We start from the raw sequence: 16,037 nt of genomic DNA on the forward strand, positions 1-16,037 counted from the left end.
CAGGGATAAGTGAGATTGTCAGAGGAGATGGCATAGGAAGAAAAAAATAATAGGACAAAAGGCCCAGTTCCAATCTGTGCACATATTCCAAATTAGGCAAGTTTTTACCATATGACTTAACTTACTTCTACTGGCTGGGCTTTCCTTTTTCTTTGTTTCCTTAATATGGTCTCAAAACATGTAAATTCCAGTCACCCATTCTTTTCTTTCTTTGCTTAATACTCATAGTAGTTTCGTCTGTGATGTTACCATTAAAAAGGTTTTAATTTATACTTAAATTCATAAATAACATTTATAAATGTCAAGACAAAGCAATTTGATCTTCGGAGGAAATCCCCAAGTACGTGACAGCACCTAGCATGGTATCTAGAACATAAGTGCTTTGTAAGTGTTATTTGAATATTAACATTTATAGTTCACTAGAATAAACTCCCTGTTGGCAGATTGTATCTTATTCACTGTTCTGTGTATAATGCCTAGCACAGTGCATAGACTGTAGGAATTAAGTATTTGTTGAATAGTTTTTAAAACCAAATTTATTTTTAAAGTGAAGAATGCGCTACAGCAGTGTTCTTCAAACTCTGGTTGCATAACCCCTAAAAGAAAATTTTTTTAAATCCCTACCCTCTGCATGTTTTAAGTTGACATTTAAGTTTTGTCATAAGTTTAAATAGTTGCAAAGGATATAATTTCTAGTTTGCAAATATTGACATATTTAAATAAAACTGTTACATCAATTTTAAAATGTATCCAACGGAGTATAAATACCATAGAATTTAAAATATCATTGACTTTAAAAAGACATGAATGAACCCTTCACTATTATAATTTTTACATTGTTTCTTTTTCTCCTTGAGTTTTTATTTCTATTCCCATTCTCCAACAGAATTTTACCCCAATATGTTTCTTTTAATCTTTTTTTTAAAATTTAATTTAATTTATATTTGGCTGTGTTGGGTCTTTGTTGCTGCACGCGGGCTTTCTCTAGTTGCGGCGAGCGGGGGCTACTCTTCGTTGCGGTGCGCGGGCTTCTCATTGTGGTGGCTTCTCTTTTGCGGAGCACAGGCTCTAGGTGCACGGGCTTCAGTAGTTGTGGCATGAGGGCTCAGTAGTTGTGGCTTGCGGGCTTAGTTGCTCCGTGCCATGTGAGATCCTCCTGGACCAGGGCTCGAACCCATGTCCCCTGCATTGGCAGGTGGATTCCTAACCACTGCACCACCAGGGAAGTACCCCCAATATGGGTTTTTTTTCGGTTATTTTTTGGTTCTTCATTGTTCTACTCGGTATATTATACACTTTAAATTTTATTTTTCTTAGTATTGCCTCTACTGAAATTTTCACAAACTCATACAGAATATAAATTTCCTTAAAATCATCTATTTTTATCATTAAAATAACCTCTCTACAATGTCTTGAGATGTTCAGTACCATGAGAGTTGCTCAACCAAGAGCAAAGAATCAAATAACCTCTCTTCTGTTAGAATGCAACATGGCCAGTCAACTGGTTTCCTATGTCAGGTCTTCTTTAGAAAAAAAAAATGATGAATGTTAGCTTATTTTAAATATAATTTCAGAGCATAGTTTTGCTACACATTATTCTATTCAAGTTGAAGAAAGAAGAAACTTTAAATAGAAGTAACTCAGATTTTAAACAATGCACATTCATTACATACAAATTAGAAATATATTTCTTTTTTTTTTTTTTTTTTTTTTTTTTTGCGGTACGCGGGCCTCTCACTGTTGTGGCCTCTCCCGTTGCGGAGCACACGTAGGCTCAGCGGCCATGGCCCACGGGCCCAGCCGCTCCGCGGCATGTGGGATCCTCCCGGACCGGGTCACGAACCTGTGTCCCCTGCATCGGCAGGCGGACTCTCAACCACTGCGCCACCAGGGAAGCCCCTTCTTTTGTTTTTTTTTTAACATCTTTACTGGAGTATAATTGCTTTACAATGGTGTGTTAGTTTCTGCTTTATAACAAAGTGAATCTGTTATACATATACATGTGTCCCCATATCTCTTCCCCCTTGTGTCTCCCTCCCTCCCTACCACCCTCCCTACCACCCTCCTTACCCCCCATATGTTTTTATGCTTGAAACTCTTCTACTGATCATATCATTCATTAAAATATTTAAAAATGTTCTGTGATTTCTGGATTGGGTTGTCATTATAATTACTGATATACAGTTGATCAAAATAGCATAAACATGTTACAAATATTAGCAAATTATTTTTAAGTTAAAAAAAAGTAAAATTTTACTAGGACTGCATCTTTTGAACAAGATGTGACAGAGCATATTTTTGGACTCTTGATTTTAAAAGAGATTTCCTGAAATCCAATATTTTGAATTATCCCCTTCTTTGACACATCAGAGACTTTTATACCTCATGGCAATGTGCCATCAGGGTGTGCCTTATTGTAGGTATGCTTTACTGTTGTCAAGTTGGAGAAGGGACCACAGTGAAAGCAAAGAAGTGGGCAGGGGACCTAGCATGCTGCTTTTAAGCCTAGTGTGGTATCAGGTGGATCAGTTTTACAAAGAGTATTTACTTGAATTAAGGATCTCAAAATGAATTCCCTTGAAACTATCTGGGTCTACATATACCTTAGTAAATCCTTGTGTACCCCTAAGGCTACAGTGTGAAGATTATTATCTTAAAGGATAATAGAGAGATCATGTTAAGTGAATTGTCACAAATGTGATTAAATGGACAAGATTATTGTGATTATCTGTGATTAGCATGGATGAGCTTTTTTTTTTTTTTTTTTTTTTAAATCTCTTCCTTTTCCATTCCGTGTGGTTCTGGTAGGACTGTCAGTCATCCTGTCTCATCTCCCAGAGGGATCCTGGCCGGGCCAATATTAATCCTATTACCCTGGATTCAGTAATTTGTTCTGCAACAGGTGTAAAAACCAAGCAGATCAATGAATGTTCTTCCCTGAAATTGTTATATAAACACTGAGGAAGAAAATTTAACTTTCTTTCTGTTGGGAGCTACTGAGCTGCGAAGATGTGTATCTGGAACTGTTGGCAACCAATTGAGGGTGCCTGTCTGTAGAAGGAAGGCAGGCAGAGCTACACGAAGAGGCAGGGGTGCCAAACCAAGGGCCTTGTGGGGCATGGGGTTTCAGTCGTTGAGGCCCTTAGTTCCTGCAGCTCTCTTGATTCTGTGAGCTTCCCCAGTGTGCTTTTCAGCTACATGAGCCACAATTACTTTTTTTTGCTTGAGTTAGAGTTGTATTTCTGGTGCTACTGAAATAATTGTATTAACACCTAAGAAAAGTAAACTCAAAGTATTTTTAAAGTATCTTTTGTAAAATGGGTAATTTGGAAAATTTTCTCTTCTAGATTGTTGGACCTTCAGATGGAAGTAGTTACATTATAGATTATTATGGAACCAGACTTACAAGACTGAGTATTACCAATGAGACATTTAGAAAAACGCAGTTATATCCATGAATATTGTTTAAAAGAAACAGTAAGTGATATGTATGTGTAATCTTAATTATAGTATATTATCTGTATAAAATTATGATAATTTGAGAACCAGGGGAAATTTAAGAGATCATCTAGTATTGTAAACCTGTCTTTTTGCTTATCAGGAAAGGCAGGTCTCTAATCTTTTTTTATTGTTTTTTAAAATTTTTATTGGAGTATAGTTGCTTTACAATGTTGTGTAAGTTTCTACTGTACAACACAGTGAATCAGCTATACATATACATATATCCCCTCTTTTTTGGATTTCCTTCCCATTTAGGTCACCACAGAGCATTGAGTAGAGTTCCCTGTGCTATACAGTAGGTTCTCATTAGTTATCTATCTTATACATAGTATTACTAGTGTATATATGTCAATCCCAGTCTCACGATTCATCGCACCCCCCCTTCCCCCTTGGTATCCATACGTTTGTTCTCTATGTCTCTGTCTCTATTTTTGCTTTGCAAATAAGATCATCTATACCATTTTTCTAGATTCCACACATATGTGTTAATATACGATATTTGTTTTTCTCTTTCTGACTTGCTTCACTCTGTATGACAGTCTATAGGTCCATCCATGTCTTGCAGGTCTCTAATCTTCTATAAAGCATTTTTGTATATGCTCATTGCTCCTGCAGTTCTCAATTCAGACTGTTTCTTTGCAGTGAATATAGTTAAAGGACAAGGTTCACAAGAAAAAAATAACATCAAAGCAAAAAGATATCCCATAGTTTTATATAATGGTTATGATGAAAGTATGTGTTATAGATGATAAAGCATATCTTTTCTACTGTCCATCCTTCTTAGGGTCAGTATGATCCTTAAACCTCCTTCTCTTCTCTTTTCCTAAATCTGAAAGTTGATAGAGTTTCAACCCTGAACTACTATAAGCACTTATTTTAAGCTGAAGTTTGGCCCTGCCCATGAGAATTATTAATTGGCCTTAGAACTGTCTAGCAGCTTTCAGGGAAGACAGAGAGAAACATAGGCTGAATGTTTTGGCCACAATCCTAATCCTAGGATTTTTAGTTGACTCTATCTCAGAGAGTGCTTCTAGAGTCCAGGAAGGGACTAGGCATTCATTTTCTATGTTTAATGTATAAATAGGATATGAAGTATAATTTTGCCCTTAGGGTAGATTTTTTTCTTTTCTCACAGTAAAATTATGGGATATGCTTTATAGTTATTGCCATGAGAGTTGAATGGTGACAGGCCCTTCCCATTAAGATCTGAGGAACGTATTCAACTCGTTGTCCAAAAAGTTCTTCAGATCTTTTCTTACAAACCATAAGAGTCTCTGTGTTTAAAATTGAAATGAAGCATAGAGATCCATCTGCCTCTTCTTACTAGGGAAGAAATTAAGACCTAAGGAAGTTGAGACTAAGGTACACAGTCAGTACAAAACTGAATCTAGAACCTAGGTCTTCTGTGCACTCCACTGGTTCTCTTCTACCCCCCCCCCCCACTAACTGCTTTGTTTTTTATTAAGTATCTTCATTTTGGAAATTGTCACTGCTACTTTATGAGAAAGGTTGTGTAGTTTTACATAACCTTATTTTCACACTGTAAATTGTTGTTTCTCTTTTTAAAGTATATAGATTGTTTTAAAACTATAATGTATAAAAAATAAGCAAATGTAATTTAAAAAACAATATCTGTAGCCTATTATATAAACATTTAATTAGGATTCCAGACTCAGATTTAAAATTTAAAACTAGAAGGGCCTATTGAGAAGGCATATCTCTGCATTGTCATTCATATAATCTCCTACAATACCTGCAGAAGTGCTCCCAGTGTAAGAAAAAAATATCTTGAATAAATGAAGCATTAATATGTGTATCTATAAAAACCTCATTGGATTCTCTTAAAAGATTGTGTTTTAACATATTTCTTTTTTCTGTTTTAGGATTTGGGCCTCCTTGATTTTAATAGAGAACTCTCAGTGTGTAGATTTCCAGATTTTCCTTTTTCCATCTTCATATACCACTTTACAGATTCTGTTTAATTTTTTGTTGTTGCTGATGTTTTTGTTTTGTTGTCTTAGTTAAAAACATTCTGATATTTATTTAATAGAACTTTGAGATTTATATGATAATAGTCTTTCTTAGGCTACTGTCTCTATGAGATAGATAGCTTATTACTCTGATATTAATGTGTTTTCCAAAGGCAAGTTGCCACTTGTCCTTTTCGCTTCTGAGAAATGAAAGTATGACTTATTCACATTTTTTAGTGCTTTATTATTAAGAAAACTGTCTTAAATGTTGAATGTTTCTGTCTTCTGCATTTTGATCCTTCAAAGCAGTTAATCCATGGTGTGAACAAATACCATCTATATTGCCTGGGGCTGCAGTCTTGTATATGACAACATACCTGTTTTTTGGAGCTTTCAGATCTGTCTTTGCCTTGGTATCCAGGGAGCTAAAGATCATCAGAGAGTCTGAAACCTTGAGGCAACGCAGATACTCTTGGCATTGATTCAGGACTCTGAAGTGTGAACTTTCTCCTTTTTGCTTTGGGAGTGATGCACTAGCTTTTGGTGGACCAGATGCTGACTCATCTAGCTCAGTGCAGTTATATTTGAAGCTGGATGGACAAAGTGGGAACACCAACCAGATGATTAATGTCTTCCATCTGTTAGCACTGCCTGGCAGATGCTGGCACAAGTGTCTTAAGTGATGCACCAGTGTCTGGAGGAAGCAGCACCTGTACGTTAGCACTAGTTTTTCTTGCCGTGTTTTGAAGGGTTTTAAGAAGCTGGAAATACATGAAAATGCTATGTCCCCAAAATACTGTCATACTCCTACTTTAGTAACAGGCTTACCAATTTCAAAATTACTGGGATCTGGGCTTTTCAAAAGTAAAAAAACATAATTTTTCATCACTCATTTCACTCAAAAATATACAGTATAGTACAGTTACCTTCATAGTATGTTAGTCATTCAGTAACAGCTTCTCCAGTTGATGGGAGATTATTAAGTATTGATATAAGAAGTGAATTTGGATTGATTCCTGATATACACCAGGAAGGGTCTCTGATTTGTTCATTAATGAAAATACTGAGTGTCTGTCATTTGGGAGGCACTGTTCTAGATTCTAGGATGCAGCAGTGGACAAAGCACTAACATCTCTGTCCTTAAGGAGCTTATATTTCTTTGGGATCCACTTTTTCACAGTGATATTTTTGGCCTCAGTTAAGCTAGATGCCCATTTTCTAATATTCCCTAGTTCCTTTTGGTTGCTCACAGTGCTTTGAAGTTTACTTACCTAAGCTCAGATTTAAAAGTCTGTAAGTTTCCACAGCTATGTAACTTCAATTACATGAGAAATACCTGCAGTCACATCTTGAAACAAATCTTGCTTCCTATGTAATTGTTACAGTTACCTTGACCAGGTGGGAAGTCTGTTTCCAAGCAGGTGCTTCTCAAAAGTATTTATTCAAATAAGCTGTACTCTGAAAGAGTTTTTGGTAAAATCTAGAAATAAAGTCCCTTCACAGTACACTCTTAAACCTTTAGACTTAATTTTCACTATAATTTCCTAAATTCCTAAAAACGCTTTCATTTTTCCAATTTGTGTAATTCCCTGTTGCCTAATACATGTAATTCTTTTACAGATGGTTTTCCTGTGTCTTTTTATTTATTTATTATGGGAATACGTTTAAAGCATGTGAATACAGTTTTGTTTTGGTTTTGTTTTTTAGTTTCATAGAGCACTATATTATTATGGCTATTTGTTAGTAGTGTGTGTAGGAATTATATGTTAAGGCCTCTGTATGAGATGTTTTATATGATAACCCTGATTTTAGGACAGTGGCCAAAATTGTAAGATGGATTAGCTCAGTCATTCCTGGGATTACTCCTAAACCCTCTAGAGTAAAATGGAAAGGATTCTTTCAGTTCTATAGAAACAGTTAGTGTTCTACAGAAGCATTTATAAATGGTACTACTTTAGCCTGAAAGGATTAATACAATTTCCAGAAGTACCTCTTTACCCAGGAAGATTTCTTACCTCCACTGTATTAAACTAAAGGACCTCTTTAAAATTTCAGAGATTCTGTCATGTCTATGGCCAGCATTTGTTCATGGGACCACTAGGACTCTAAGAAATATTAGTTTGGGGGTATTTTTTGTTTTTGTTTTGTTTTACAAAAACTTTCTGTGTCTTTTTCCCTTATTTTAACCTAGATGCTTAAGGCTTAGTTAAGTATTATTATACTGATAGGCAGCTAGGAAGCTAAAATAGATAGAAACTAGCAAAAGAGAAAGGTTAGTTCTTAAAAAGTGCAAGCCTAAGATGTTGGCTCCTCTTTCTCATTCAAATACCTTAAATGTAGATATTCCCCAGGGTTCTGGCACCTTCCTTCTTCCTTTCTCTCATTAAATCAGCATTCGTTTTGCTTTTTTCTATTTACAAAATTAATACAAGCTTAATGCATAAATTTTGGGGAAACACCAAAAAGTACAAAGAAAAAAAATTTATTCCACAGCTCTAAGATAACATTGTTAATATTTTATTGTATGTCCTAATAGTTTTTCCATGCATGTATTTTCATTTTTCTTCACAAAAGTGATATATTCTCCATACTGTTTTGTAGCCTGCTTCACATTGTAAATGTTTTTCTATTTCAATAATCTTTTACAAAATTATTTTTAATGGCTGCTGAGTATTCCACGTCTGTATCATCATTTATGTAATGATAAATAATGTTATGTGGTATTTAAGTTATTTTAATAAATGAACAATATACATTTCTGATTTTTTTCTCAAGAATCATCATTCTTAGTCAAAAAGTAATCATATATTAAAGTTTTTGCTACATACATACAGTCTTAGTTAACCAGGGTAATAGAGAAAGAATGAAATATAATAGCCCAAACCCAAACAAAACCACAGTCAACTCTTAATTATTCCAGTGCAAACGAACTGCGGATAAAATGCTGCAGGGACCTGCAACTACCCCTTGCTCTGCAGTTAGACCACTGCTTACCATGCCTTTTCCTGCTCCTCACATCCCACAGGCTGGAGAAGAAAAACCAAACTTTGAGAACAGGATAGCTGCTAGAGAAAGGATGCTGGCTGTGGGTATCGGGGAATGATAGCGTATCTGTTAGTTGGCACAGTGTCAAATAGTTTAATTATCTAACTGCCATCTTTTAGATGAGAGGAGGAGTGCTTTAAGGAGTACATCGGAAGGTCATTCATAATGGTATTTATTCTGAGCTGCTGAGAGGGAAAAAGGGAGGTAAATTTGGAAAATAAGAAAAGTTGCTGATTAGAAATGAATAAAAATGCTATACAGCTCTGAGTACCCAATGGAGTCCTAGAATAGTACATTTGTAGTTGAGTTAATCATCATGGTACTCATTCCCATATCTTTTAAAATAGAGCCTAATATCTTAATTCTTAGTAAATGTAGCAATGCTCTTAAATCTAGTCATTGTCTGATGATGAAACATTGGTATTCACTATCTTAGAAAATAGATTTTTTTTTTTTTTTTTTTTTTTTTGAAGTACGCGGGCCTCTCACTGTTGTGGCCTCTCCCGTTGCAGAGCACAGGCTCCGGACGCGCAGGCTCAGCGGCCATGGCTCACGGGCCCAGCTGCTCCGCAGCATGTGGGATCTTCCTGGACCGGGGCACGAACCCGTGTCCCCTGCATCGGCAGGCGGACTCTCAACCACTGCGCCACCAGGGAAGCCCAGAAAATAGATTTTTTAAGAAAAAATATTTATTAAAAAATTAAGGCTTAAAATCTTAAATTTTCAAGATTTGAACTTGTTAAAATTTCCTTTTACTGCTCTTCATGTACACGATGTTAAGCTCTATAGCATCTTCCTAAAGAGTCACTATCATTATCCCCACTTTACAGATAAGTAAATTGAGTCCCACAAAGATTGAGTCACTTGCCCAAAGGTCATAAATAAGTGGTGAAGCTAGGATTTAAACCCAGGTCTATTAACTGCTATACTCCTGCATTGTGATAGTTAGAATCATCTCATTCTTTGAAATATACTGCTAATGATTGTGTACTAGAGATTTTTTTTAGTATGCTGTTTAATGTTTTTTTAGTAAAGATGGAATTATCTGCCTATCCTGAGTCTTTTTACTTAACAAATAGTTTGCTGGTTTAAAAAGAAAAAAAGAATTTATTTATTCAAACTTCTCAACTTTACATCATGTAAATGCCAAAATGTTTTACGAATATTAAAATGAGACTATGATAGAGCAGTGATTATTGTCAGAACCTAAAGACTTTTCTGCTGTTACCTCATCTGACATTTGCAGCACTTTCTAGACCAAAGTCTAATTATGTTTGTGTGACAAGAGGAGAGATGTTAGGTAGGATGATACTGTCATGCTCTGCTTCGTCTTGCTGAGGTCAAATGAAGCTAGAGACACCTGTGCTGTGGGGTGGTGGGATTGCAGGTGATTTTTATTTGATGAGTTTTTCTTTCAGTTTATTTATCTGAACTTTCTAATTTTTCCACAATAAACATGCATGTATTTGACACCATAATAGTATGGGTTAAATTAGAACAAAGAGCCCAAGAAAATTTTATTCTCCCCTGCCCTCCTCTTCAAGATACACTTATCCCGATTTCTGACATGATTCTGACTTTAAAGGATAGATGCATTTGAAAGAAAAAGGCAGATCTAACACATGATATCAAAGGTTTTTCATCCAGGCAGCACAGTTTGATGGGAAAAGCACAGACTTCGGAATCAGATCTGAGTTTGTCTCCTGTCTTCGCCACTTGTTTTGTTACTGTAACAGTTCTGAGCCCTTCTGTCTTCATATAAATGGGGATAATAATATCAGTTAATGTTGAGAGGTTAAGATGATATAGATAATAGTCACCATTTATTAAACATTTTAAAGGAATGGAATGATGGCATTAGGCATTGAGGAGTGCCATCTGGAATTTGCAAGGGGTTCCTCACACCATCTGGGATTTGCAAGGGGTTCCTCACACTGGGGTTGTAGTGTGGTTACACCTTCAGTAAAATTCCAGTAGACTCAAAAATTCCTTTTACAGAAGGAAGGTAGGATGTGTTCTTCGGACATTGTTTACCTACATTTTTCTTATCTCTGTTATCGTTATCTCTCGCTACCCTGTGTAATAAGGGCCCCAAATGTCACTTTTCTCAAGAACGTAGTTTTATTGGTACCTGCAATGCTTTAAGACTCTCCTTACTAAGGGAAGGCTGCAGTGTTGCAGATTTTGTTTTTGTTGCTCTTTAATCTGAAGTTTTCTGGAGATATTTATCTAATAAATTTACAAATGTTGCTATGAAGAAGCTGTTCAATCTACTTTCAGCCTAAATTAAGGTTAATTGCAAGGAATCGCTATGCATACAACAGAATGTTGCTTTTAACCTGTCAATGTTATCAGAATATGCCAAACGTGGAGATTAAAACTTGAAAAATGATTAAGGCTAGAGCTATTTGCACTGCATATGCCAAAGAAAAATGTTGTTTTAGCAGAACACTTTAGAAAGTGTGTAGTGTTTGAACTTTTAATCATGTGAGCTAATTTTATATTTAAGAGGGTACGATTATGAAGGCTCACAGTCCCATCTTTGATTTTCAGATATACCTCAAAATTTGATGACTTATCTGAATGAATTATGAAATTCACTTTTATAGCACAAGAAAGAATGGCATGTCTTCTTTATATGATTTATGATTGAGTGGTCTGCGTGAGACACGACACAAATTGCTTTAAATAAGCGTAGCACGTCTTTAAAAAGGTGTTCAAAAATGAATTTATTGTTTATTAATTCTTAATTATTTATTGACCTACTGTGTACCCCTTCTGCTCTTGCCTTCCTGCCTTCCTACTATATATTCTTCACACAGCAGCCAAATGATAAAAGTAAATCAGAACATGTCACTTTTCTGCCAAATCTCCAGTGGCTTCCTGTTGTGCCTCAAATATGCCAAATTGGTTCCCACCTCAAGATTTTTATGCTGACTCTTCCCTTCGCCTGGAGCGCTCTTTCCCAGTTCTTTGCATGACTTGGTTCCTCACTCTTTCAGGTCTCTGCTCAAGTATTGTCCCTGACCATCCTTTCTAAAATACTACCCCAGCCCTCCACTGGTCACTCTCTGAATCCTGATCCTGCTTCATTCTCTTCACAGCATTTATTGCTACTGGAAATTACGTATGTTTATGTATTCTCCCTTTCCCTCCCCTACTCGAATGTAAGCTTGGTGAGGGCAGGGACTTTATTTCATCTATTACTGTATCCTCAGTGTTTAGAACAGTCCCTGGAACATAAAAGTCGCTTTAAAAAATGTTTTTTGAGTGAATGGGAACACTAGATGGGTTAACAGGAGTATAAATTAACCTGAGATTAAATAACCATCTGCTTTAGGTCATTTACTTTAGGAGTTGTCATGCAAATGTGATTCTAACCCTAACTCTTGTCTCAGGAGGTGGGTGAGGAAATGAGTCTATGCTGATTTATTCATGTCCTCAGTGGTCCCAGTGCTTAGAACAATGCCTGGCACCACATAAGAATTTTATAAACATTGAATTCTTACCTTGGAGTGGGTAATTACTGGAGGTAGTTCTCAAAAAAAGACCAGCCAGGAGATTATTAGAAAGAATAGGAAGGAGTGGGCAGGGGCGGGCTACTCAATCACCTAATATGTGTCATATTATGTGTCATTATGTATCAATATTTTCCTGACCTGATTATCTCAGTTAACCCTCGTAGTCACCCTGTAAGGAATTAGCTTCCCTTACAGTGATAAAGGTCTTTTATGCTATAGGTATAGATTGCCAGCCTCTAAGATGTTAACAGGACGCTTTAGCTAAATAGTGTGCTCCTCTGCAGAACTGGGGCTAGTTTCTGATTCAGCTTTTCACTATCCACCCACCATCCAATTATACCAGTGGCTACATAGGGCAATGCTTTAAGCTCATGGACTTCAGGATCAGATAAATCTGCCACGTATTATGGACAAGCTCTTAGGCTCTTAGTTTCCTTATTCTTAAAATGGAGATATTATCTTCCTCATGATTGTTGTAGGGTATTTCATAGTGTGTGGTGCATAGTATGTATTTAATAAATGACAGGTGATTGTTTAAGATTTTTATATTTCTTATCTCCTGTAGTACTTAAAACACTTCTGTAAGGTTAGTCCTCATTTTATGCATAATGAGACTGAGGGTTAGAGAGATTAAATGGCTTGACTATCCTTACACAGCTAGTAAGCTTGAAACCAAGTCTGTGATTCCTAAGCCCATTGCCCGTTCTAATCACTACACCTTCTACCTCCTTATTAATCCCATGTGAGTGGACAACTGACCATAGATCTATTTCTTTTATAACTGCCCCCCTGGAGCCTTTTTTTTTTTTAACCAAAAAAGAAGAAACAAAATTACAAGGGTCTAATTACTTCATTTTTAAAATATTCTATTGAGGTATACATAGAATGCCCAAATCTTAAGTATAAAACTTGATGAATTTTTACATGTGTATACACCCACTTAACCACCACCCAGTTGAAGATAAAGAATATTCCTAGCCCTCTAGAAGGTTCCCTTTTACTCCTTCCCAGTCAGTATCTACCCCTTACAGGTAACCACGCTTCTATGATTCTGTCACCATAGATTAATTTTGCCTGTTTTTCAACTTCATATGAATGGAGTCATATAGTATGCCCTTTTCTGTGATCGGTTTCTTTTACTTATCATTATTATGGTGTAGTGTTACATTGTATGAATATGCCAAAAATTATTTATCCTACTGTTGTCAGTTTGTTTCCAGTTTGGGGCTATTATAAATAGAGCTGAGATGGACACTCTTACATTCTTACACATGTCTTTTGTTAGAGATATATTTAAAGCAATATGCCCTTACTTCTCTTGTGTATATGTGCAGAAGTGGAATCTTTGGCTTACAGTGTAGGCACGTCTTTAACTTGAGTAGATGCTGTCTAACAGATTTCCAAAGTGGTTGTACCAGTTGACACTCCCATCAGCAAAACATGAGAACTCCAGTTGTTCCATATCCTCTCCAACACTTGATATTGTTGTTCTTTTTTACATTAACTGGCTTCTACTTTTAAAGAAGATGGAATGTAGCTATCAGTGTAGCTTAAAGAGGAAAACAAGACTAACTGGTCTGGAGAATAATTTCAGTTCAGCATAGAAGACCCCTCTTGCCATGAGGTGGCCCATAAAATAGATAGATAGGTTCTCTCTCTTAAGCAGAGGCCAGAGGTCCATTTGTTGCGGTCCATTTAGGGAGGTTCCCTGGCATCAAGAAAGTTTGGTTTATAAGACTTCTGTGGGCCCAACCAAATGTAACACAATTTTTTTTATATTATTTATTTTATTTTTGGTTATGTTGGGTCTTCGTTTCTGTGCGAGGGCTTTCTCTAGTTGTGGCAAGCGGGGGCCACTCTTCATCGCAGTGCGCAGGCCTCTCACTATCGCAGCCTCTCTTGTTGCGGAGCACAGGCTCTAGATGTGCAGGCTCAGTAGCTCACGGGCCTAGTCGCTCCGCGGCATGTGGGATCCTCCCAGACCAGGGCTCGAACCCGTGTCCCCTGCATTGGCAGGCAGACTCCCAACCACTGCACCACCCGCAAAGCCCCAAATGTAACACTATTTTGACTCTGAGCTTGGACTAGTAGAACCTTGAGCTGGAAGAAATGTGTAAGTCAGCCTTCTTCCTTGTTTCATACAAGTTATTGATGCCTAGCCTTGTACTTCCATAATACCCTTCACTGATTATGAAAAGCATTTTTTTCCCTAAAGGAGAGTTCAGACAGAGTTTCCTCTGAGAGGTCAAAATGACCTGTTGGCCTAGCTGACTCCTAGATTAGCCTCCTATGGAAAGATTAGTTTGTGGTTTCCAAAGCGAGTCATTTCATGTTCTGAGTTGCATATATGTGGTGTCATTTGATTTATTTGTTTGTTGTTTTGCTGTTACTCAACTTAAATTCTTATGGACTTTTCCCCACACTGGAATTTTCCATAGAGCCTTTTAGGAATATCTGACAAGCATCCTTTTCAGATTTTCCCCATCTCTGTCCATTCACTTTAAATTTAGGAGTATTAGCCCCTGCTTGCATCTGCCACCTGTAGTAAAACCTGCCATTTGCAGGTCCAACCCCACCCAAACCCTGGGTCAATGCAAACCAGACCTGGAAAGCAGAGTGGCCTCTCCCTAAAAAACAGTGGAATCTGGAAATGTCCACTATTTACATCCCCAGGGAACACTGGTCCTTAGGAAGGATTTAGCCCCAGGAGGGTCTAATGACACATCAGGCTACAGCCTTCTTACTGAGCCTGTATTTGTGAAAGAATCATTCGTCTGCCTGTCTTTTCTGCCTAGAGACTTGGGGAAGGCAGAATACTAGCCCCCCCCCCAAGATGTCCATGTCCTGATCCCCAGAATCTTGCATGACAACAAAGACTTTGCATATGTGATTAAAGTAAGGATCTTTATTTTTTTAATATTTGTTATTTGGTTGTGCCGTGTCTTAGTTGTGGTAGGTGGTCTCCTTAGTTGCGGCTCATGGGCTTCTTAGTTACAGCTCACTGGCTCCTTAGTTGCAGCACACGGACTCCTTAGTTGTGGCATGCAAACTCTTAGTTGTGGCATGCATGTGGGATCTAGTTCCCTGACCAGGGATCAAACCCGGGCCCCCTGCATTGGGAGCATGGAGTCTTAATCACTGTGCCACCCGGGAAGTCCCTAAAGTAAGGATCTTTAGATGGGAAGATTATCTTGGATTATCTGAATGGGCTCAATACAATCACAAGAGTCCTTATAAGGGAAAGAGGGAGGCAGGAAGGCCAAAGATGAGATGACTGAAGCAGAGGTCAGAGAGGAGAGATATTTGAAGACTCTATGCCACTGGCTTTGAAGATGGAGGAAGGGGCCATGAGCCAAGGAATGCAGATGGACTCTAGAAGCTGGAAAAAGAAGGAAAGGGTTTCTACCCTGGGGCCTCCAGAGGAACATGACTCTGCTGATACCTTGGTTTTAGCCTGGTAAGACCGACTGCAGACTAATAACGTCCAGAACTGTAAGATTATAAGTGTGGGTTGCTTTAGGCCACTAAGTTTATGGTAATTTGTTACAGCAGCAATAGGAAACTAATAAGTTGTTATGTTTAAAGTGTCATGGGCTTCCCTGGTGGCACAGTGGTTGAGAGTCCGCCTGCCGATGCAGGGGACACGGGTTCGTGCCCCGGTCTGGGAAGATCTCACGTGCCGCGGAGCAGCTGGGCCCGTGAGCCATGGCTGCTAAGCCTGTGCGTCCGGAGCCTGTGCTCCGCAATGGGAGAGGCCACAACAGTGAGAGGCCTGCGTACCGCAAAAAAAAAAAAAAAAAAAAAAAAAGTGTCTTACTTACAGCCTGCATATTGTTGGATCGTAACTTTTTTCTATTCTGCTAATCGTTGTCTTTTTTTTTTTTTTTAATTTGTTTTTGGCTGTATTGGGTCTTCATTGCCACACACGGGCTTTCTCTAGTTGCGGCAAGCGGGGGCTACTCTTTGTTGCGATACATGGGCTTCTCATTGTAGTGGCTTC

At 37.7% G+C, this 16,037-nt stretch overlaps 1 protein-coding gene across 5 annotated transcripts in view; it reads left to right on the top strand.

Moving 5' to 3' along the window:
• TM2D1 (TM2 domain containing 1) overlaps window positions 1-16,037 on the top strand; it is a 148,962-nt gene that overhangs the window by 46,562 nt on the left and 86,363 nt on the right. Inside the window, exons 6-7 of one of the 5 annotated variants that reach the window (XR_016395126.1) lie at window positions 4-96; window positions 3,348-3,457. The exons of 2 other annotated variants lie outside the window; for them this stretch is intronic. Coding sequence is in view for 2 of the 3 variants with exons in the window: in XM_022575826.2 (XP_022431534.1) it covers window positions 3,348-3,458 (111 nt within the window). In the remaining variant the exon portion in view is untranslated. Of the gene's footprint in view, window positions 1-3; window positions 97-3,347; window positions 3,478-5,384; window positions 8,234-8,989; window positions 9,567-16,037 lie in introns of those variants that run through there. 2 more of the 5 variants (XM_022575826.2, XM_022575825.2) reach the window with 2 other exon arrangements.

Source organism: Delphinapterus leucas, chromosome 1, assembly GCF_059928025.1.
Source record: "Delphinapterus leucas isolate spDelLeu-1000000601 "Yukka" chromosome 1, BTC_Dleu_Yukka2, whole genome shotgun sequence".
In the NCBI taxonomy this organism is placed as follows: domain Eukaryota; kingdom Metazoa; phylum Chordata; class Mammalia; order Artiodactyla; family Monodontidae; genus Delphinapterus; species Delphinapterus leucas.